This window comes from Schistocerca americana, chromosome 2 (assembly GCF_021461395.2).
Source record: "Schistocerca americana isolate TAMUIC-IGC-003095 chromosome 2, iqSchAmer2.1, whole genome shotgun sequence".
In the NCBI taxonomy this organism is placed as follows: Eukaryota; Metazoa; Arthropoda; class Insecta; order Orthoptera; family Acrididae; genus Schistocerca; species Schistocerca americana.
Genome location: NC_060120.1, coordinates 445,941,137 through 445,965,413, shown reverse-complemented (window position 1 = coordinate 445,965,413; position 24,277 = coordinate 445,941,137). Strand labels below are relative to the sequence as shown.

Sequence of the window (24,277 nt, the reverse complement as noted above, 5' to 3'; positions counted from 1 at the left end):
ATCAAAAATCTCAGTTTGTCAGGTAACACTGGTAATCCAAAATTCAAATTTCTCTGCTGTTCAACTGCTTTATTTAGAACTAATTTTGTGAGAATGAACTGTCTTTTGGAAAATTCGGTCCACAGCTATGTTCCTGGCCAGTAACTATTCTAATGTACTTTGGAGCCCAAAAATGTTTTTTGTCAAGTTTTCCTTTGTCAGAAAACTGTGAGTGCCTCCAAAGGCTGACTCGAACTAGTATTCTGTAACAGTCTTAAGAGTATCTTGTGTCCATTATTCAATAGCAAATGAACTTCGTAGTTATTCAGTACCCCTTAGTCATCAGTCTTGTTTATTGGATAGTGGCTACTTTCCAGTGTTGCCAACCCCCCCCCCCCCCCCCCTTTTTCAAGTGCGGCTAAATGCGTTACCTGTGGCAGGGACGCCCATGAGGGTGACTGTCAACCTCCGTCCCCTCGTTGCGTCAACTGCATGGCTGACCATGTTGCCTCCTCTCGCGACTGCCCTGTCTACAAAGATGAGAAAAGTAGACAGGAAATTTGAGTGAAAGAGAAGGTGTCGACCTCAGCTGCTCGCAAGTTATTAAATAGCAGAAAGCCCACTGTGCTTCTGGCAGGGAAATACAGTACCGTTCTCGCCTCTCCTTGTCCTACCTGGGAGGTAGCTACCCAGACACGCGATCTCACATTCAGCGATTCGGCCGTCAGATCGGCCAGTGCTAAGATCGCCGGATCAACGTCTCCTCTTCCTCCCACCAACCCTAAGGTTCAGTCATCATCATCATCGTCATCAAAGACGAGGTCCTCTAAATCAGATGCTCGGACCTTCAACAAAGAACCGACACGCGAAGATTTCTTGCATACCCGAACTTCACAGCCATCAACTGTTCTTTCGACCAAACATAATTCTTCAAAGAAGGCTCATAGTAGAGTTCTCCATCTCCGCCACGGTACGTTTCTTCTCCTGCACCACCCAGTGGTTGCCGTCCCCGGCCATCTTCAGTTTCGTCAGGCCGCATCTCTGGTAGCCAATCATCTGGCCTTTCACCAGTGGAGGAAGCTGCCCCTCCTGTCCAGCTCAGGAAGGTGGCAGACGCAACTGTTGAGTTGATTGACCATGACTCACCACCTATTGATTGCAGCAGCAGTGCTCCCTCGAAGCCAAGCCCTCAGCGGCCATAGAGATGACCCTTTCTTGTTTCTTTATTTTCTTTCAGTTTTCATAATGGCACTTCTTCAATGGAATATTCGCAGCATTTGAGCCAACCAAGAGGAACTACAATTGCTCCTTCAAATGCACTGCCCGCTTGTCGTAGTTCTCCAAGAAATGAAGTATTGACCTGGCACACTATACCTCCATGTGTTTTGACCTACCCCCTGTGGCAGGTATTCCGGCTCATGGAGGGGTCATGTTGCTGGTTCGGGATGATGTCTACTATGATCCAATCCCATTGCACACAGATCTGCAGGCAGTTGCCATCCGAATTACTCTCCCCACTTTCACATTTTCGATTTGTACTGTTTACACTCCACCATCGTCTGCCTTTACTAGGGCAAGCATGATACAACTGATTGCTCAGTTTCCTACACCATTTTTGTTGATTGGAGACTTTAATGCCCACCATCCCCTTTGGGGCTCTCCAGCATCCTGCCCGAGAGGCTCCCTCTTGGCAGACCTTTTCAGCCACCTCTATCTGACCTGCTTAAATACTGGTGCACCTACCTTTCCTTCAGACGCAACACATACCTATTCCCACTTGGATCCACTATCCAACTTGCACGTTGGTTCGAGTGGTATGCTCTGTCTGACACATACTCGAGCGACCATTTCCCCTGTGTAATCCATCCCCTGCATCACGCCCCTTCTCCATGTTCCACTAGCTGGAACATCTCCAAAGCTGACTGGGAGCTTTTCACCTTCCTGGCGACCTTCCATGATCCTGACTTCTCCAGCTGCGATAGTCAGGTCACATACCTCACGGACGTTGTTCTCACTGCTGCTGAATATTCCATCCCTCATACTTCCCCATCAAGTCCCAGTCCCCTGATGAACTATGGCATGCAGCGACGCTATTCGTGCTCGGCGACATGCTTTATGCACCTTCCAACACCACCCTACGATGACGAACTGTATCAGTTACAAACGACTCTGTGCACAGTGTCGTAGTGTTATCAGAGAAAGCAAAAAGGCTTGCTGGATGGCTTTCACCAGCTCATTCAACAGTTTTACTCCTTCGGTTGTCTGGGGGTGGCCTGTGCCGGCTATCTGGCACCAAGGTCCATTCCTCGGTTTCTGGCCTGACTGTAGCAAATGACGTCCTTGTGGATCCCGAGTATCTCTCGAATGCCTTTGGCCGCTTTTTCACAGAGGTTTCGAGCTCTGCCCATTACAACCCTGCCTTCCTCCTCCGAAAACAAGTGGAGGGGGCATGGCCACCTTCCTTCCAGTCTTTGAATCGTGAAAGTTACAATGCCACATTCACCGTGCGGAAACTCGAAAGTGCTCTCGACCGGTCCCGATCCTCTGCTCCGGGGCCCGATGGATCCATATTCAGATGCTGAAGAATCTTTCTCCTGCAGGTAAAGGCTTTCTTCTTCGCGCCTATAATCTCATCTGGACTGAAGGTCATGTACCCACATGCTGGTGTGAAGCAATTGTTGTTCCCATACCCAAACCAGGAAAGGACAAACACCTTCCTTCCAGTTATCGCCCCATCTCCCTTACCAGCTGCATCTGCAAGGTGATGGAGCGCTGGTAAATTCTCGATTGGTTTGGCTCCTTGAATCTCAACGCCTCCTTACCAATGTCCAATGTGGCTTTTGTAGGTGCCGCTCTGCTGTTGACCACCTAGTTACCTTGTCGACCTTCATTATGAACAACTTTTTGCGCAAGTGCCAGACGGTAGCTGTGTTCTTCGATTTGGAGAAGGCTTATGACACCTGTTGGAGGGTGGGCATTCTCCGCACCATGCACACTTGTGGCCTTCGCAGCCGCCTCCCTCTTTTTATTAATGCATTTTTAATGGATAAAAAGTTCAGGGTACATGTGGGTTCTGTCCTGTCCAGTCCAGTGCCTTTCGCGAGGAGAATGGGGTGCCACAGGGCTCAGTTTTGTGCATCGCTCTCTTCGCCATAATGATCAATCCAATTACGGATTGCCTCCCAGCTGATGTATCAGGCTCCCTTTTCGTGGACGATTTTACCATCTACTGCAGTGCGCGGCTTACATGTTTTCTGGAGTGCTGTCTTCAGCGTTGTCTAGACCGTCTATATTCCTGGAGTGTCGCCAACAGTTTCCGTTTTTCTGGTGAGAAAACGGGCTGTATGAACTTCTGGCGTTGGTTTCTTCCACCATCCTTACATCTCGGTCCCGTTGCTCTCCCATTCGTGGAAACAACAAAATTTTTAGGTCTTACATTTGACAGGAAACTTTGCTGGTCTCCACATGTCTTACTTGGCTGCTCGTTGTACCCGTTCCCTAAATGTCCTCGGTGTTCTCAGCAGTACATTATGGGGAGCGGATCAAATGGTCTTGCTTCGCTTATATCAGTCCTTTGTCCGATCAAAGCTGGATTATGGGAGCTTTGTCTACTCTTCTGCCCGGCCATCCATCTTACGCCGTCTAAACTCTGTCCACCATCGGGGGTTACGTCTGGAAACTGGAGCATTCTACACCAGCCCTGTTGAGAGTCTGTATGCCGAAGCTGCCAAATTACCGCTAACTACTGGTACAATATGTTGCTTTGCCGGTACGCCTGCTAACTGATGTCAATGCCCACCCACCCGTCATGTTTGTCCTTCTTTGACGACTCTCTCGACCACCAATACGGGCTGTATGTCTCTGCCCTGTTACCTCCCGGAGTTCGCTTTCGTCGCCTGCTTCAGCAACTTGATTTTACCCTTCCTATGACTTTTCGAGTTGGTGAGAACCCGACGCCACTTTGGCTCCAGGCTCAGGTTCGCGTTCACCTTGAACTCGGCTCACTCCCAAAGGAGAGGACCATGGATTTGATATACCGCTCGGGGTTTGTCGAACTTTGTTCGAGACTCGCTAATAACGTCTTTATTTACACAGATGGCTCCAAGACTACTGCTGGTGTCAGATGTGCCTTTGTAGTTGAGGATGATACCTTTCAATACTGGCTCCTTGATCAGTGTTCAAGCTTTACAGCTGAGCTTTTTGCTCTCTATCAAGCTGTTCAGTATATCCGCCACCATCGTCATGCTCCCTGTGCCATCTGCTCTGATTATTTGAGCGCCATACAGGGTCTCCGTGACCCATATTCAGACCACCCGCTTGTGCAACGAATTCAACAGTCCCTTCAGTTGGTAGCTGATACTGGCGCTCGTGTTTTCTTTCCTGCCCACATTGGTGTGCCTGGGAACGAAGCTGCTGATGCTGTGGCTAAGGCTGCTGTCCTCCTGCCTCGGACAGCTTCCTTTTGTGTCCCATCAACTGATGTTAGTGGGGTTCTTTGTTGGCACATTTCATCATTGTGGCATGAGGCTTGGTCCTCTCTCCATGAAAATAAGCTTAGGGCCATCAAACCGATCCCGATGGCTTGGACGACCTCCTCGCACCCTTCCCAGTGAGAGGTGGTCTTTTTGGCCAGGTCGCGGATTGGGCATTGCCGATTTAGCCACCGCTACCTGTTGTCCATTGACCCCGCCCCGCAGTGCCCCTGTGGTCATCCATTGACTGTGTGTCATGTTTTATTGTCCTGTCCCCGTTCTATTCACTCTCGTGTTGTCCTATGTCTGCCGTCTACCTTACAGGAACTTTTAGCTAATGACGCTCAAGCAGCTGCTCGTGTCCTTCGTTTTATTACACTGATGGACTTGTTCAAAAAGATCTAACTCTTTTATTTTGTTTCTCTGCGTCCTTCTAAGTACTTTCTGATGTTGCCCCCTTGCGTTTTTCTATGCTATTAGTGCACTAACGTTTGTGACTGCGCACTTGTGGTTTCCACCACATCCAGTCATAGTGAGTGTATGATTCCCGTTTTCTATGCTGTATAAACAATGCCAACCTTTGTCAGTATTTGTGTTAAACAAGTAGTCTTTGTAGTTGCTTTGACTTCATAATCTACACTGGACTCGCATTCGGAAGGACGACGGTTCAATCCCGCGTCAGGCCATCCTGATTTAGGTTTTCCGTGATTTCCCTAAATCGCTCCAGGCAAATGCCGGGATGGTTCCTTTCAAAGGGCACGGCCGACTTCCTTCCCTAGTCCGATGACCTCGCTGTCTGGTCTCCTTCCCCCCAAAAACAACCAACAACAACCAACTTCATAATCTATGTTCATAATTTCATAGAATAACTGCCACAATCGGCAAGTGTCTCAAAGCACCGGAGAGGTGCCCATTGCCCCGCCTGGCAGATATTCTGTGGCCACTCTTGCTCATGACATGCACAAAAAATAGTAGGAGAACAAAATGCTTGCCCAAAGTCACTGTGATCCTTTGTTGGTTAGAGAAGTAGTGAATAATGTATCACTTTGTCTGAAGTAATAAGTTACACAGTGGTTGCCATTATCAGGCAGTCTTGTAGCTGAACAGTAGTTGAATGAGGGAACTTGAAAATGCACAACTTTTCAATGTAGTGACTGTTGCTAATGATATCCAGTTGCTGATACTACTGTACATGGGTAATATTGAGATAGGGTAGTGGTGTTACCTTGCTTTTAGTTCCTCATAAGCAGGCAACTAATGGCTTATTCATTGTACATAGTTCATGGGTGGACTGTAGATGTACTATTAGATGGCGTTCAGAGAACTAGTTGTAACAGTGGAACTGAGTATATACTTTCCTCTGTCTTCTGCACATCTGTCATACAGGTTACTTAAAAACATGTAATATTAATCCTTATTTTACGTCATTTCTGAAATTTATTAGAATGTTTACAAAGTTTTAAGTGAAATCTTTGTAGGCTGCTTGTGTGTAGGTATATGCTTGCATACAAACCTTCATAATAGTTAAACAGGTAAGTTCCAGGAAACTGGGAAAAACCCAATAATTCTTCATTGTTTTAGTCTTCAATTAAATTTTTGTTATGTTGACTGGTAAGAACTGATAGAGCAAAATGTGTCAAAGGCTTTAGGACAAAGACTATGGAATACTTCATAACAATAAATTGCTGTTGACAAGCATCACAACTGTTTACATTAGGCCTAAGTACATTTTGCAGTTGCCCATGGGCTCTCACACACGAGCAGTTGAGTTGCGTATGGTCCATACCTTCTCCTGCTTCTGGCTACCTGAAGTGTGGCTGTTAGCTGAACCAGTAGTAGCAACAAGCACTCAGATGCTACCCGGAACAATTTTTCTGGTGTGTCAAAGCTGCCAAATTTGCACATGTGCATAGCAGTCTGGGTTGTAGTGAGCAGGGTGTTAGTCTACATGTAAGCCATGTCTACATTTAGTGATTTTTGCTGTTTCCTCTTCGTTTACACGTCACATCAAATGAAAACAAAATGGATTTCTGTGGCTAGGAGCTATCAAGTGAATTAAATACATTCAGATAATTACAGAAGGCTAACATATGTTATTAATTTCAGTTCTTTTATGTTATTTGCACAATCCCCCCTCCAGACAATTGCCCTGCAGTACAACAAAGTTATTTCTGTCAATTTGATAAATAAATGTGGCTTTCATTAATTTTTCCCCAGAGGCAATAAATTCCTTAGAAGTGAAGTGTTTCATTCCGCACTATTGGCCAGTTTAAACTGATCAGTGAATTTCAAGTGCCCATTTTTCACCTTCTGGCACATAGGGCATTATGCCATAATGAGGAACCAAGCATGAGATAATACAACAGCGGTACTCTAAGAAAATTTGCATCCTGAAAACTGCACTCGAAAGCTTTATTCATTTTAATGTGGTTTACAAAATTCCAATGCCCTTAGAGTATCCTTTGTATTTTAACATCATGTAGTATCTCTTGATACTATATATGTATGAACATGCGGGCCTCCTATGTCATCGTAGCTGCCCATGCGCAGTAACGCCTGTTTCCTGGCAGTCTCTGGCAACTGCTGAAATGAAGCTATGATCGTGAGAAAATATGGTGAATGGTGCTTTGAAAAGAGTTAGTTTAAGAGTAAGTTTCCTTTTACACAAGATGACACGTGTTGTGTGTGCAATGAATTTCTTAAATCAAAGTGTGTTTGACTCTCATTTAAAACCTAACACCTTGAGGACTAGCCATGTAAAAGACTTCTAGAGTCTAGAAGACCGGACGTCGTCATTATTTAAAATTTTACTGTCACATTTGTGTGATGTATCTTAGTGTAACACACACAAAAAAAAGAGCAAAATTATGTGTGAAAGCTTAGCTTTTCCGATTTGTGGTTCACACTACTTAAGTGATGCTGCTATTGGCTGACTGTCATGTCATTTGCTCTGAATATCTGCTGTCATTGGTTGGCAAGATAACGTGACATGAGATATGATTGGCTTACAAAAGCCCATGTTAATCTAGATTTCAATGCTTCAGAAACTGAAGTGCTATTTCGAATCAATACTTTCTTAATGCAAATACAAAAATACGCAGCATATCATTTGAAAATATGCAGTGTAAATGTTGCTGCACATCACAGATCTTTCCAACACTTATTTTCACTGAATTTTTTTCATTCTCTGAAGTTTACCATTCAATCGATTGATACTTTCACAGCTCCAAGAGAAAGTATACTGTCTCTTATCATGGAAAAGTGTGTTTTTCACCTTGGAAGAAGTGTATTTTCACATGGGGAAAGTATGCGTTTTTAACAGGGGAAACCCGTTTTTTTTCCATGTGTACACCCTGAGTTGATGTTGATTAACTCGTTGGCCTTTTCACTAACAAAGAACAAAAGTCTTTGTTTCGTGTCTCTAATTGAAGAGCACACTTATGATTAAAGGAATCAATGCTGACAGACAAATTGGTCAAATTATTTTGTGTAACTAGTTTTGTCAGGCATTGAACAACCTGGCTGTATTCATTGTTGGAGTGCAGACAAGAAAAATACGCAGAATTGTGTTGGCAATCTTTTAATACTGTATACTTTCTTGATCTTCCAGACAAGGTAGCTTTGTCTGAATTTGGTTTCCAGGTAGTAATTCGTATTTCATATCAAAATTACACTGAAGATTGGAATTACATGGGTCTCATATCAATTATTTGTGTGGCTCATGTTGGTTTTGAGACTTAAATCTATGACCTCGCCACTCTTTACAATTTTTGTTCATATAACAATTAAATTTCAATGGTTCACCATGGTTCTGCCAGGGCTGTAAGCTTTTCTTCAAAAATTAAAATTTATTGAAATACCCTCTTTGTCTTAAAGGTCAGTTTAAATTGATTACGTGAAGTTCCCACATGAATGGGTTACTATGATCTTTTAATGCTAATAAAAAGGAAAAGTTATTTCCTTCGCGGTCCCTCTGTGAAATTGACCAATAAAAAAAAAAGATAACTGTGAAAATTGATGATTTAGAATTGTATGATTTCTACAGGCATATCGAAACAACAAAATTCCAAATTAAAATTTCTAGGCATTAACTTTTTGAGTTATTTTATTAATTTGTAAAGCTTGCAAAATGGTATGATTTTTGCTAGGTTTTGAAACCTTGAAATTACCATATATCAAATTATTTGACTTACAAACTAGAAATTTGTGCCATTTTAGTCATCTTTAAAAATGTGCTTGCTGACTGTTCTTAAATGCAAATTTCCCAAACCAGTTTATTAGTTCAAATTTCAACTCCACATAGTTTGCAAGCTAGTTAAAATGATACTTGTCATAAAGTACACTAGGGTTTATCATGCCAGGCATATAGTGACCCTCTGGCAGGCTCATTTTCTTCTGTGTTTCAGCAGATTTTCACAATTTTGTTTTAGCATTGTGTTGCTGGAGTCAACTCGAACAATAGTGCTAATCATGCCTTTCACGCAATGCTCAATGTTGACAGTGTTATTACAAACAAAATGCTTTTTAAAGCAGAATTTTACATGCCTGTTCGTTAAATCAGTCCTAGATTAGTCTAGTCTGATAAGTTTTATTGCTATGTGTTAACAGGGATGGTAAAACTCAATGAGTAAACTGCACTCAATCAGCGACAGTAATGCCCTGGCTTGCGCTGACTGCTACCACCAAGTGTGTGGCGCTACTGAGTCACTGCTGGATTGCTGTTTATTCTTAGTGTTTTGCTGTCCCTGTCAATACATTCAACTAAATGTTGTGCAAAAACCTTAGGTCTAACGAGTATGAGCACAGTGGAGTCTGTAAGCTTCTAGCTCCAGTAGGTATAGAGGTATGAGCAACAGGTCTCTTTCCAGTTCCTGGCATTTAGGCTGCCTCGCACGAAAAGCATGTTGTGTGTGGGAACGGTATTGACCTGACAAATGAACCAGCTTCACAGGGCAGCCATGTCAAAAGTAAGAAATGATTTTCCGGACCCAAACATGTAGGCTGCCCTGCCTGACAAGCATGTTTCAGGAGTAGTACTGGCCTACTTCATTGAAATGTATTGCAGGGGCTACATATGCTGATCCGCATATCTGGGGACAGGTTGGGGTGGATAGACAATGGATTGACAAAGTGAGGGGGAGGAGGAGGAGGAAATGAATGTAGAAAAGGAAGGAGCAGGAGATGAATGAGGCAGGTGGAAGGTGTAGAGGGATAGTGGGGCAATTGGAAAGAGAGGGGGTGGAGGAAATGGGCAAAGAGAGGGGAAGAGGAGATACACAGGTAGAGGTGGGAAGATGTGACCTAAAGGGGAGGAGGTGGTGTGTTGAGTACAGGTGTCGATCACATGCAAGGGTGAAGCCACGGCAAACAGGCTGATAGTGAGGCTGAGCACTGATTAGTGAGATAAAGCCTAGTAGGCTTGGTATGTATATTTTTACACCTGTGCATAAAGTGTGCACCATTGGGAAAAAAATTAGTAAAATGCTACTTAGAGATGTCGCATGCTTCATTCCGCGTCAGACATAACATATGAAGTTGAGGATTATGACCCTTTATCAAAAATACAAAAATGAGACACATCATCTGTGTCCTTCATATGAAACTCAACTACGGTCCAGAAGCATGGCTTGTTAAGAGGTTAAAGGAAACTGAAGACAAACTAGATGATTGTGAAGCCTTGGTGACCATTCAAGGTAGCTTCTACCATTATAGCGAAGAGGATGTAGAACATGATCAGAATGTGGGGATCTGCCAGTGCTGAAAATTGAAAGAAAAGGGCATATTCTCTAATCCTGATACAAATCCTTGGATAGTCATCTGCAAAAACAGCTCTCTGTGTAAGAGTTTTATTGTAATGATGGTATTACACTAGTCCACAGTGGATATTTTTTTTTTTTTTTTTTTTTTTTTTTTTGAAACCCAAGTAGACACTTTATAGATTTTGATGCACTGAACTTAAGACTTTACATTTCACTTATATTTCTACCATAATAAATAAGTTATATACATTATTAAACTTCCCCAATTTATTTGTACTGTTTCTTTGTCGTCCTCTTGGGGGTGGTGTCCTGAGCATCTATAGCAGTAGCCCGTCATGCTCTTTACTGCTATTCCATGAGAGAAACGTCCCAATGGAAACCCTAGGTGTGCTCTTCACTCAGTGCACCACATTTATCTAGGAACACATTGCGGACTGAGTGAGAGTAAAGTAAGCAAATCTTCAGGGTCATTTTGCAGGCAATGACCATGAACGAGTTTGTCCACAAAGTCCGTTTATTTTTAGATTCTCCTCTTTCCCATGAAAAGTTTAGTCATGTTACAATAAGTACCACACATGCAGCAGATGGGGTTAAAGCAGACATTAATTTCTAATTCGTGCGTGTGCAAAAAATTAGAAATTAGTGTCTACTTTAACCCCATCTGCTGCATGTGTGGTACTTACTGTATTTTTTTTTTCACTTTTTTTTTTTTTTTTTTCCACTTCATACCCCATATGATCATAGTTTTGACAATAATTGTAGATGTGGTACCGAGTCATGCTTTTTGGAAATCGAGAAGCACTGAATCTGTTGTAATCCAAAACTTCCAGTACATCATGTGAGAAAAGTGAGAGTTGTGTTTCTCATGATAGGCTTTTTTGAAGTCTATCCTGGTTATCATTCTGTTCAAGATACCTTATTATGTTTGAGCTCAGAATATGTCCTAAGATTCTGCAACAAATCAATGTCAAGGATATTGGACATTAGTTTTGTGGATCATTTCTATTAACTTTCTGGTACAGGTGTGACCTGTACCAGTTTTCTGAGAACTGAGCATGGGATTTTGTTAGTGATCTGCCATAGATTATAGTTAGAAGAGTCTGATCCAGCTGCAAATTCAGTGTAGAACCTGAAAGGCATTCCATCAGGGCCGGGAGCTTTGTTCAGTTGTAATGATGTCAGCTGTTTATCAATACCACTGAGACTGGTACTTATTTCATTCATCTTTTCAGTGGTACAGGGATTAAATTGGGGCAATTTTCCTGAGCTTTCCTTTGTAAAGGAACGTTTGAAAATGGTGTTAAACATTTCAGCTTTTTGTTTTGCTGCCATCGATTTTTAGTTCCTGTCTCATTTGCTAGGGGCTGGACACTAACAGCCTTTACATATAATCAGAATTTTCTTTGGGTTCTGCGAAAGCTGATTCTACAGTAGTAGACTACAGTAGTCATTACAGGCAACGCGTGTTACTCTCTTGACAGCCAAACGTTTGATTCAATATCTCTCTTCCTCTTTCCTCCCGGTATGACTTGTTTTCTCAGTGGAGGTGCCATACAAAATAGCAATCAGACCTATGATTTATGGGTTTGCACTAAATAGCAGGCAGACCAACTTCCATGGAGGTGTTTTTACTAAACACCAATAATTCAGTGTAGATTAACATATATAGCAGCTCGAACTCCATACCCAAACTAGAAGGGGTAAGATTGTTTCAGTGCTTTAATTGATTGTTGTCTATGTGAACCATAAATAACTGCATGTATGCAGCAAAAGTTATCATGTTTGTTACTGCAGGTATGGGGCATTTCGTTTAAAAAAGCTAAAACACTCATTCCAGTAACAAGTGAACTAATGCAGCACCAAGAGCACACAACTGTGACAAGTAACAATTAAAATTGCATCTGGTTCCTACATCCAACAATGCTTGTGTGATTGGATGGTGCAAGAGTCATGGTCGTAAAGCAGTGTTGCCAAACTGTACTGGAAGTGTCCCACTCACTCACTCACTGCAGAGGAACCATGTTACAGTGCCTTTGCATGTAGCTCTTACATGGTTTCATAAGTGTGACTGTTAAAAGCAAATACCCAATTTACTTGTAACCCTGAACTAACAGACAATTTTTAACTGTAGTACTTGTTTCCATTGCATCTGAATCTGTAAAGCACAGCTACTTACATTTCTGTAAAAAAAAGAATAATTTTATGAAATCCAAAACAGTTTTACAGACTTCTAGTGAGTTATTTATAGTCCATGTAGGGCCTGTGTTGATGTATGTTGAACATGGGGAAGACAAATTCTATTTAAATTTAAATAGAGAGTTCTAATACTAGTCACTTATTTATTGTTTGCTTTTTAAGTATTCCATTACAAAGTCCTACAGACTATATGATGGGTACTGCACTCAGCACTAAAATAAAATTCATTGTAGTAGGTTCCCACTAGAACACACCATGAAATTTGGCACACACTTTAAAAAAATATTGTTTGACATTTTTCCCTTTCAAAATGAAATTCATTGAAAATTTTATGAATTAAAAAAAATGCTGTGGAAAAAAATCTGCATCTGTATTAATATGGGCAAGTAGCACATAGATTTTAAAGATTACAAGAAACTGAGTAAAATGGTGCAAATTTCAGCTCTGTACGTCGCATAGTTTTTGGGGGTGATGGCCATAAAAGAAATAAATTTGGAATAACTCATGCAAGCAAAACAATACTTCAAAAATATTATAAAGATGTAAAATGTTGAGGATGAGACCATGGGTAATTTCACATAGAACTTACTTTTAATGATGAGAAAGGATTACAAACATAAACAAACTAATATTTTATAATTCTGATAGAAGATGAACATCAGTAAAAGCAAATAAAGGTAGTAGATTGTATTTAATTTGTCAGATGACTGAGGGATTAGGTTAGGAACTATAATGCTAAAAGTAGAAGAAAGATTTTGCTGATGGCAGCAGTAAAGGATATAAACTAGATAGTCAATAATAATGATTGATGATGACTTTTCTAAAGGAAAAAAGTTAACATCTTTGTGAAAGAGTTGGCCTGCAGAGTAGTTATATATAGACATGAAATATTGGCAGTAACTAGGGCAAGCAAGAGAATTGAAGTCATTGAAATTGTAGTGCTATAGAAGATTGAATATTTGATGAGCAGTTTCCATAATTAGCGCTGAAGTACTGAATGAAAGAGAGGAGTTGTGTGATAAAATTTGATTAATTTAAGGGAAAGATTGACAGGTCACATTCTGGGGCACCAAGGAATAGTTAATTTAATATTGTAAAGAAATATGGAGGTAAAAATTGTAAATAAAGATAAAAGCTGAAATATAGCAATGAAGTTAAATTGCCTGTCAGTTTTAGCAGTCAGAGACTAAGATAGAGGATCATTTTTAAAGTTAGAACCAGTGTGTAATGGAGTAAGAGAAACTTTATGAATATAAATTGTCACAAACTGAAATATGCATATTTTTTCAATTTCCAACTTAATCTCCATTAACATTTAAACATTTGTAAAGTTGTGGAAATTTCTTCAATTTTGGAAGAGATGAGTCTGATAAGTCAAGACTGTGTGGTGGATGAACCAGTAATTCTCAAACTTGTCCAGTTGTGTCTTTATTCTTGCCACAACATGAGGCTGAGCATTATCATGGAGCAGAACGATGCTGCTAGAGAGCAGTCCCTGCCGGTGATTTTGAATGGTGTGCTTATGCTTTAGTAATGTTTCACAGTATCTCTCATCATTGTCATTCCTCTTGGCAAAAAAGTCTAATGCAAGAATGCCTTTCTGGTCCCATAAAACTGTGGCATTGATTTTCTGTGTTGAAGGTTTTTTATATATATATATATATATATATATATATATATATATATATATATATATATATATATATATATATATATATATATATATATATATAGTTTCGTCAGGGAGTTTGAATGATGCCACTCACTGGATTGACATTCATTCCGTGGAGTGTAGTGTACAATCCATGTTTCATCACCAGTCCCCATGTGACTCAAGAACCTGTCACCATTCTTGCTATAGCACTCCAAAACGGACAAAGAATGTGCCATTTGCTTTGTTTTGTGTTCCTCTGTCAGCATTTTTGGCACCCATCTTGCATACTTTATTATTATGGAAGTTTATTAGTGACACTGTGATAAACTATGGATCTGGAAACTTACGGAAATTTCCGATGCAGCTCGCCAGTAGTAAGGTGCCTGTTTTAGCGAATTACCTCCTCAAATCTTTGGGTTAACTCTTCATTTGTGACAATAGGCCATCCAGATTGTTCATCATCATAAACATTTGCACTTCCTTGTTCAAACAGCCTATACCATTTTCGCATATTTCTGTCATTCATTACATCTGCACCATGAACTTAAACATACTGCTGGTGAATTTCAGCAGGACGAACTTGTTTCACATTAAAGAACCGAATAAACAAGCGCACTTCAGTCAGTGTGAGTAATGATTAACGTGGTGACAAACGAAGCAGTATAACCATACAACCAACGACAGAAACATAAAATTTATTGGTGGCGTCATGAGAGACGGGCCAAGAGTGGCTGACCATGAACAAATGTCACACGACAGGATGCGTGGGCACAATGTACTAATGGTTCTTACTTTAAAAATGACCCTTGTAATTATACAGAATAGACTATCATGGAGAGCTGCATGGTACACGTCATCTCTCTGAGAATGGTAACAAGAATTTGAATTTACTTAATGGATCGTGTTATAAACTTACGGTACACATTTTACCAAAGTGAATTTGTGATGAACTATTAGATTGGTCCACATAAAGACTGGAACTGTCAGGAAACACTGTTGCTTCCTATATTGAAAGCTAAGGTGATCTGCACAGCTTGTTATATGCTACCACCTTGTGAAATTTAATTTTGAAAAAATAATTTTTTACCTTGCTGGTTTGATATTGCTAGCAAGTGCTAGTTTAGTAAAAGTTCCTGGGAGTAGAGAAAGAAGCAACATGATTTTTTTTAAGTTGCACTACCATGTCAACATTTCTTCTCAGGATACTATTGAAGTTTTCTGCATTTGACAAAATTAAAATACAAATAGAAAAGGATCTGTGAAAAAATGACTGACTGGTAGGATATAGTTGAACATGTTAGTTAAGTTTTGTGATAGTTTTCTACTTTCTTAATTACTACTTATACTTACTGTGACTAAATTTCATTACTATACAGATTATGTAAGTTGTCATTAAATTGTAACTGTAAAATGAATTTGTTCTTTGCCTAACAGAACAGTTCGTATCTATCAAAACCATAATTTAACAGCTTGTTGATTTATTATGTGTGTCACACTAAAGATGCTGACATAAAAAACCAAAGTGCTAGTTGGCCCCCCTTTCTTTTCTTTAAACTTGTTTTCTCTTTGTGAAGTTGAAGCTGTTTCCTTGTTATAACAACACCAAATTCTTGTGAACTGTAGATCAATATAGATAAAATGTATTGTGGCATAGTCAGTGCATGATTGAATTTGTTTCAGGTTTATGGACATTTTTGTATTTTGTCGGCTTCTGTTACTTAACAAATCAGTGGAGCCAGTCAAGCACGCCGCAAGGAGGAATTGGAGTCAATGACGTTCAAGCTGCCATTGCCTTCTCCTTCTTTTCTATTTTTACTTGGGTATGTTATCTACAAAATTTTGAAATTTGTTCTATATTATTTACAAAATCACAAAAATTGATTTAGTAGATTGTGTGTGTTACTGACATACTCTGATTAGTACTTCAGGAATATTTCATTAGAAAACAATCCAAATTAATTAATTGGAAATAATGATTTGAAGATTTCTTCTCAAGAGATTCCTGCAATGATTTTGCGCACAAGTATCTTTACAGCTTGTGGACAACTAGCTATGCACCTGCATGGATTAAATTCTAAAAATTGTTTAATGCACAGTAGAAAATGCTTCCCTACAAAATAATCGTAAATTGTAAATTTCACATTTTCATAAGGAGGAAATTTCTTTGTGTCAAACAATGGAAAATCCTGAATGGAATGTAATAATACTGTGTTAAGGAAAGTTGCTACTGACTATATAGCAGAGATACTGAGTCACAGATAGGCACAACAAAAAGATTGTCGCAAATATAGCTTTCGGCCACACACACACACACACACACACACACACACACACACACACACACACACCCCTCACATGCAACTGTAGTCGTATGTGGTGTGTGTGTGTGTGTGTGTGTGTGTGTGTGTGTGTGTGTGTGTTTAATTTAGATGAAGGCCTTACTGGCTGAAAGCTATATTTGCGACAGTGTTTTTGTTGTGCCTATATGCGACTCTGCGTTCCTGTTATATGGTGAATAGCGACTTTTCTTTTCACAATATTGTTCTGTCTTTGTGTGCAACACATTGGTGAAAAAGCACAAAAAATACTGTGGGGCATGTATGTAACCGTAACTTCCAGTGGTTGAAGCTGTAGTTTTTCTTGGAAATGGAAATTATCATATGGTGTCAGTGTCCGGGAGTTCCCAGGTGGGAAGTTCGGGCACCAAGTGCAAGTCGTACTGAGTGCGGCGCCACATTGTGCGACTTCCACACCGACAATGGGGATGAAATGATAATGACAGCACAACACCCAGTCCCTTAGGAGAGAGAATCACCCACCCCAGCCGGGAATTGAACCCGGGCTCCCGTGAATGGCAATTAAACGCGCTGACCATTCAGCTATTGTGCCGGACTATAGTTTCTGTTAATTCACCCAGAGTGGAATGATTGGAATGATACGTACAGTGCAGAACACTAATGTATCTACTGTATTTGACAATCGTTACACCTCATCAGGACATGGGTACCAATAGCTGTGAGTAATGTTTCACATATGTGATAGTCGTATTGATTTCTGCTACAGACCAAAGCTAAAATTACTTTTTAAACAAATAGTAAGAAAAAGTGACTCAGGAGTACAGTAAAAACTGTTGAACAGTCTGGCCCTCAAACTACAGGTGATTTCAGTTTTTTCTGTATAAAATCATGGACAACTTTTATTCCATAATTGGAATAGTTGCAAGGATCGTATAAAAGGAATGCTACAGAAAACCAGAAATTTAATTTAAAAGTGAATTATAATTGATATTTATTGTATCTAATGCAGGAAATGGGGAACATTGCATTAAACACACACACAAGAATGTATGTGTATCTCCTTGTACTGGAAGGGTTAATGCTTGTACGTATTTCTCAAAAATTGCTTCATTTTCTTCCATTAAAGTTGAAAAATGTTGTGTTTGTGTAATGTAATAAATTCATTGAAAAAACTAATCGATAACAAGATGAAATACTTTCTTGTAATATTTCTTGTTTTGCTTCCACGTGATCTCATAATAGTTATGTCAGCTCTATCAATGCCACCTTTTGTATCATTAGTCACGTATCTCTTGAAGTTTTATTTCATCTCTTCTTGTTTCCAGTAAATAATAATAATAATAATAATAATAATAATAATAATAATAATAATAATAATAATAATAATAATAATAATAATAATAATAATAATAATCCCCGTGGAGGCCCGGGAGAAGAATAGGCCTCCGGCATGTTCTGCCAGTCGTAAAAGGCGACGAAAAGAACAAACCACTAATAGGGCTAACCCCCCTTTTAGTGTGATTACTTGGTTCAGGACAGAACTAAAGAAGCCTCGGACAAGCGCCGTCATGGTCGGGGACGACGCTTGAACCCTATGCCCGCCACAATGGTAACGACACTGCTAGCCAACTGGAAAATGATTTAAATCCAAATAGAGGTGTTTTGCAGGATATGCTTCCTGCAACCACCCTAGAAGGAAAACAAAGACAGAGGATGAGATGGTCAGATGAAGTTAATCGACACCTCATGTTCTGTTATTACCAAGCAACAAACCTAGGAACCAACACAACTGGATACAGATCACAAGTATACACAACATTTATTACCAGATACCCAGAATTAAAATTTTTGACAGAACAACGACTAGCTGATCAGATCCGTGTAATAATAAAAAATAACAGGATACCCCAGTCAGAATTAGAAAACATCAAACAACAAGTACAACAAATACTGGAACAAAATAATGTGCAATCAGAAGAAGAAGAAGAAAATACAGTAATGGACTCAAACATCCCAGAGCAAACAAACAAAGAACAACACGCACCAATTAAACAATCATAGGAAAACAAACTCTTAAGACAGCCACCAGAACAAGCACAAATAGAACATGAAGTGACACACATGTTAGATATAGAAGAAAAATTTCAGCTGACATATATATATAGAACACAAAGACACAAATACAGACATTAGACCATTCTTGCATAGACCGCCAAATAACCCACAAGTCAAAACAACAATAAAAACTATCAACACAATCATACACAACAAAATAAATGAAAACACAACTATGGAAGAGTTACAACTACTGGTTTATATACGAGCACTCACTTCACTAAATATACACACTAGGCAGAGATCAGAACCAACAAACACACAGAAGAAACCCACAAAACCAGCATGGCAACACAGGCTACAGATCAGAATAGAAAAACTGAGAAAAGACATTGGACAGCTAACACAATTTATAAGAAATGAAATATCAGACAAAAAACGAAAAAGGTTAGGTAAAATCTCACAAGAAGAAGCAATAGAGCAATTAGATGAAAAGAAGCAGAAATTACAAGCATTGGCCAAACGACTTAGAAGATACAAAAAAAGTGAAAATAGAAGGAAACAAAACCAAACATTCAACACAAACCAAAAGAAATTTTACCAGACAATAGATAACACACACATTAAAATAGACAATCCACCAAACATAACAGACATGGAACACTTCTAGAGCAACATATGGTCAAACCTGGTACAACATAACAGGCATGCATGGTGGATACAAGCAGAAACAGATACATACGAGGTGATACCACAAATGCCTGAAGTGATAATTTTGCGACATGGTCACCCAAGCAATTAATTCTACTCACAATTGGAAAGCCCCTGGAAAAGATAAAATAGCAAATTTCTGGCTAAAGAAATTCACCTCAACACGTTCACATCTAACAAAATTATTTAACAGTTACATTGCAGACCCATACACATTCCCTGATACACTTACACATGGAATAACGTATCTGAAACCTAGAGATCAAGCAGACACAGCAAACCCAGCTAAATTTCGCCCCATAACATTCCTACCAACAATACACAAAATATTAATTTCAGTCATTACACAGAATTTAATGACACATACAACACAGAACAAAATTATAAATGAATAACAAAAAGGCTGTTGCAAAGGAGCACGAGGATGTAAAGAGCAACTGATAATAGATGCAGAGGTGACATATCAAGCTAAAACTAAACAAAGGTTGCTACACTACGCATACATTGATTACCAAAAAGCTTTTGATAGTGTACCTCACTCATGGTTACTACAGATATTGGAAATATACAGAGTAGATACTAAATTGATACAGTTCCTAAACATAGTAATGAAAAATCGGAAAACCACACTTAATATCCAAACAAATTCAAATAATATCACATCACAGCCAATACAGATTAAGCGTGGAATATACCAAGGAGACTCATTAAGTCCTTTCTGGTTCTGTCTTGCTCTGAACCCACTATCCAACATGCTAAATAATACAAATTATGGATACAATATTACTGGAACATACCCACACAAAATCACACATTTGCTATACATGGATGATCTAAAACTACTGGCAGCAACAAATCAACAACTCAACCAATTACTAAAGATAACCGAAGTATTCAGCAATGATATAAATATGGCTTTTGGAACAGACAAATGTAAGAAAAATAGCATAGTCAAGGGAAAACACACTAAACAAGAAGATTACATATTGAATAACCACAGTGACTCCATAGATGGAAAAAACAGATGCCTATAAATATCTAGGATACAGACAAAAATAGGAATAGATAATACAAATATTAAAGAAGAACTAAAAGAAAAATATACACAAAGACTAACAAAAATACTGAAAACAGAATTGACAGCAAGAAACGAGACAAAACCTATAAATACTTATGCTATACCAATATTGACCTACTCATTTGGAGTAGTGAAATGGAGTAACACAGACCTAGAAGCACTCAATACACTTACACGATCACAATGCCACAAATATAGAATACATCACATACATTCAGCAACAGAAAGATTCACATTAAGCAGAAAGGAAGGAGGAAGGGGATTCATCGACATAAAAAACCTACATTATGGACAGGTAGACAATTTAAGAAAATTCTTTCTAGAACGAGCAGAAACTAGCAAATTCCACAAAGCAATCACTCATATAAATACATGGGCTACACCACTGCAATTTCATAACCACTTCTACAACCCTTTAGATCACATAACATCAACAGATACGAAGAAAGTAAATTGGAAAAAGAAAACACTACATGGCAAGCACCCGTATCATCTAACACAGCCACACATCGATCAAGACGCATCCAACACATGGCTAAGAAAAGGCAATATATACAGTGAGACAGAAGGATTCATGATTGCAATACAGGATCAAACAATAAAAACCAGGTATTACAGCAAGCATAGTATTAAAGATCCCAATACCACAACAGATAAATGCAGACTTTGCAAACAACAAATAGAAACAGTAGATCACATCACAAGCGGATGTACAATACTAGCAAATACAGAATACCCCAGAAGACATGACAATGTAGCAAAAATAATACATCAACAGCTTGCCTTACAACATAAACTTATAAAACATGTTCCCACATACAAGTATGCACCACAAAATGTACTGGAGAACGATGAATACGAATTATACTGGAACAGAACCATTATAACAGATAAAACACCACATAACGAACCTGACATCATACTCACCAATGAAAAGAAGAAATTAACACAACTAATCGCAATATCCATACCCAATACCACAAATATACAGAAGAAAACAGGAGAAAAAATTGAAAAATACATCCAACTGGCTGAGGAAGTCAAGGACATGTGGCATCAGGATAAAGTTGACATTATACCGATTATACTATCAACTACAGGAGTCATACCACACAATATCCACCAGTACATCAATGCAATACAGCTACATCCAACCTTATACATACAACTACAGAAATCTGTAACTATTGATAAGTGTTCAATTACCTGAAAGTTCCTAAATGCAATACAACATATACTGTACAGTTAAAAGAAAGTCACAGTTGATCAAGGTCCACGTCACTTTCCATTTTTGACCAGACGTGGCATCTGAGAGGGGAGAGAAATGATTTTATATATACATATTTTGTTTAGTTATTTCATTTTTCCAAGAAATGAAAAATATAAAAATGTAGTATACTTACGTTCTGAACATGCCTCGTACTCAGTACCTTTGAATAATTGTTGTAACTTTGGGCACAGATGCATATCTTGATGGAAAATAAAATTACCTGAATGTCTCGTGGTAAGACTTTCAAAAAAATTGGAACACAAATCGTTTCAAATTTGACCCAGTACCATTGTTGTTCAGGTAAACTGTTTATACTTTGTAGTAACATGTTATGTATGAGAACTTCCATTTCATCTTTATTAATACCTAGTCACTTCTTACACTAAAAATTCACATTTTTTTTGGATTACTTGGTATTATCCTGGGCTACATACTTCTAATTTCAGTTAACCAGTATATGAATCATCATCTAGTCAAAAAATTACAAAAAACTCAAGTGATGCAGTAATTGTATCCAAATTTATTGCTCCTGGGATTGAAGTAAAAGAAAGTTGGTAGAGCAGGAGGAAGATTACTTACATAAATTTCATTCCCTATGCAACAACTTGCAGACAAGTCATCTTCATCTGACTCATCACTATTACAGAGACTTTCTTCAAAACTGCAGTTGTCATTTCCTAAATTATGGGCATATTCGCTGTACTCTGTCCAGCCACAAGAGCATGTTGCACGATTTGACATATTGAGAATATAGGCCCACTATCAGCAATGCTGTCGCACAGCTGACTGTAAGTTGTTAGTCTTTTCCACTGTAGAGATTCCACTGCTGTTGTATGGTAGTTTTAGAATTAATTTGTCTAAAAATGCGTTATTTTATTGTCATTAGCCATTTTAGATGACCATGTCCATTTTCTAGTGACATCTAGTAGTTGAAAATATTAGTTACAACAAGTGAAGTTGTAAACTTCAATTTGCAGTGTAATGTGCTTTTTCTAATAAGATGAATAATCACAGTTTACTGAAAAATAATGTTTGTGTATTTTTATCTTGTTACTATTTCGTAAATTTCACGACATTACTGTAAAGTGTCAAAAACAGTTTGTTGCCACAAACTGAGTGGCACCTGGTGCATATTCTACGGTGCAGTCAAAGTAGTAATGACTTTTCAATTTCCATTGGCTCTGAGCATTAAGAATGTATACAATGTGACTCCCAATGTTCAGAGCAAGATTTGACAGGTGAGGCGGGATATATAAAAGTAGTCCAGACATTATCATCTCGTGCAGTAACAGCGTGCACAGAAAGAGCTGAACATACACATGTGTAGCCCATGGCTGAAGGATTAACTATTCATAACCAAGGGTGCACAAACTGTAACGTAAAGAAAAATAGTCTGAAGCAGTACAAAAGACCACATAAGCTATGAACATTGATAGGGTTTGAGCAGAAAATTAGTGTGGTGCTTTCTCTAATTTTAGTGTTTCCTTTCCAAGTGAATACCAGTTTTGTTGCTTTTCATTGAAAAATCTGTTTTCCTGTTTAGCTGTGTGAAGTAATTTTGCAGGGAGAAATAGATTGCAAAGTGTTTGAATTGACAAGCACACAAATTGCAGGAGAGGAGATTTGGCATCAAATTTGTGCATGTGTGCGCACATGCATTTGTATTAGCTTTTTTGTGTAATGTATATGGGGTGTTTGTTGTAAGGGATAAGGTAACTACAGTCCTCACAGAATTATTTTACCATTGACAGCTATGAAGAAAGTTGTCATGAGGTACAGGAAGAAGGTATTGCAGGGATTCAACCAATCTGAGGAGCTGTAGCCCCAACGAACACTCACTGTTGCCAGACAAACCTTTACACCCACCACTTAAACAACTATTGCTTGCACTGTGACAAAGTTTAAATTGTCCTAGTTTCTTGTGGTGTAGGTCTTTGGGCATTAAGATTTTGTTTTTCATTTGTTGCATTTGTGGTATTAATACTGGAGAATAGCTGAAGGAAGTTCCTTGAATGTTGTTCAGTGGAAATTGCAGACATTGCTCACTTGTGTAGGGGTTTACTATAAGAGTTCATTTGAGAGACATGTTTGGCATGTTAAGTGCCCAGACTGTCAAGGATTGTTATTGATAATCCTCCCAGCTATTATGTTGTTTACAAAACTACCATGGCAAAGTGAGAGATGAGTTTGTGTTGAAGCGATGAATTCAAAAAGGCAGAGCTTATGGATCTAAACTCTTAAGAGGGTTGCCCAGAAAATAATGCACCACATTTTTTTCTTCAACAATTCTTTATTGAACATAATGAGAATTACACGCGTGAAAGAATGGTGTTTCATTTACACAACCTATTTTTCCGTGTTATCTCCATCCTGTTCTACTGCCTTCATCCAGTGAAAAAAAAAAAAAAAAAAAAAAAACAATGTTTGTCCTGGTGGCGGAACCAATGCTTCACTGCGTGAACTTACTTTGCAGATTGACAGATACAGTGCCAACTGCTGAGTTGTAATGCATCTGTCCTCGTGAATGACATCATCAGCTCATTGTAACATGTTAGGTGTGACAGCTGTGGATGGTCTCCTTGACTGTTGCAAATTGTAGAGCTCCACCAAATTGCCTTCTGATGACCTCACCTTCCATGATCAATGATTATTTGTACTTCTGTCAATAGCAAATGCTCCATAGACTTTGCACAAGTGTTTATGGATATTCCCCACAGTTTCTTTCTGTGCAGTGAGAAATTCAATGACGGCACATTTCTTGTAACGTACATCACCCACAGATGCCATTTGAAACTGTCCTGTAGCT

At 39.0% G+C, this 24,277-nt stretch overlaps 1 protein-coding gene across 2 annotated transcripts in view; it reads left to right on the top strand.

The window, feature by feature from the left end:
- LOC124594974 (synaptogyrin) overlaps window positions 1–24,277 on the top strand; it is a 48,845-nt gene that overhangs the window by 11,702 nt on the left and 12,866 nt on the right. For both annotated transcript variants that reach the window (XM_047133501.1, XM_047133500.1), the window contains exon 3: window positions 15,741–15,880. In XM_047133501.1, coding sequence (XP_046989457.1) covers window positions 15,741–15,880 — 140 coding nt within the window. The remainder of the gene's footprint in view (window positions 1–15,740; window positions 15,881–24,277) is intronic.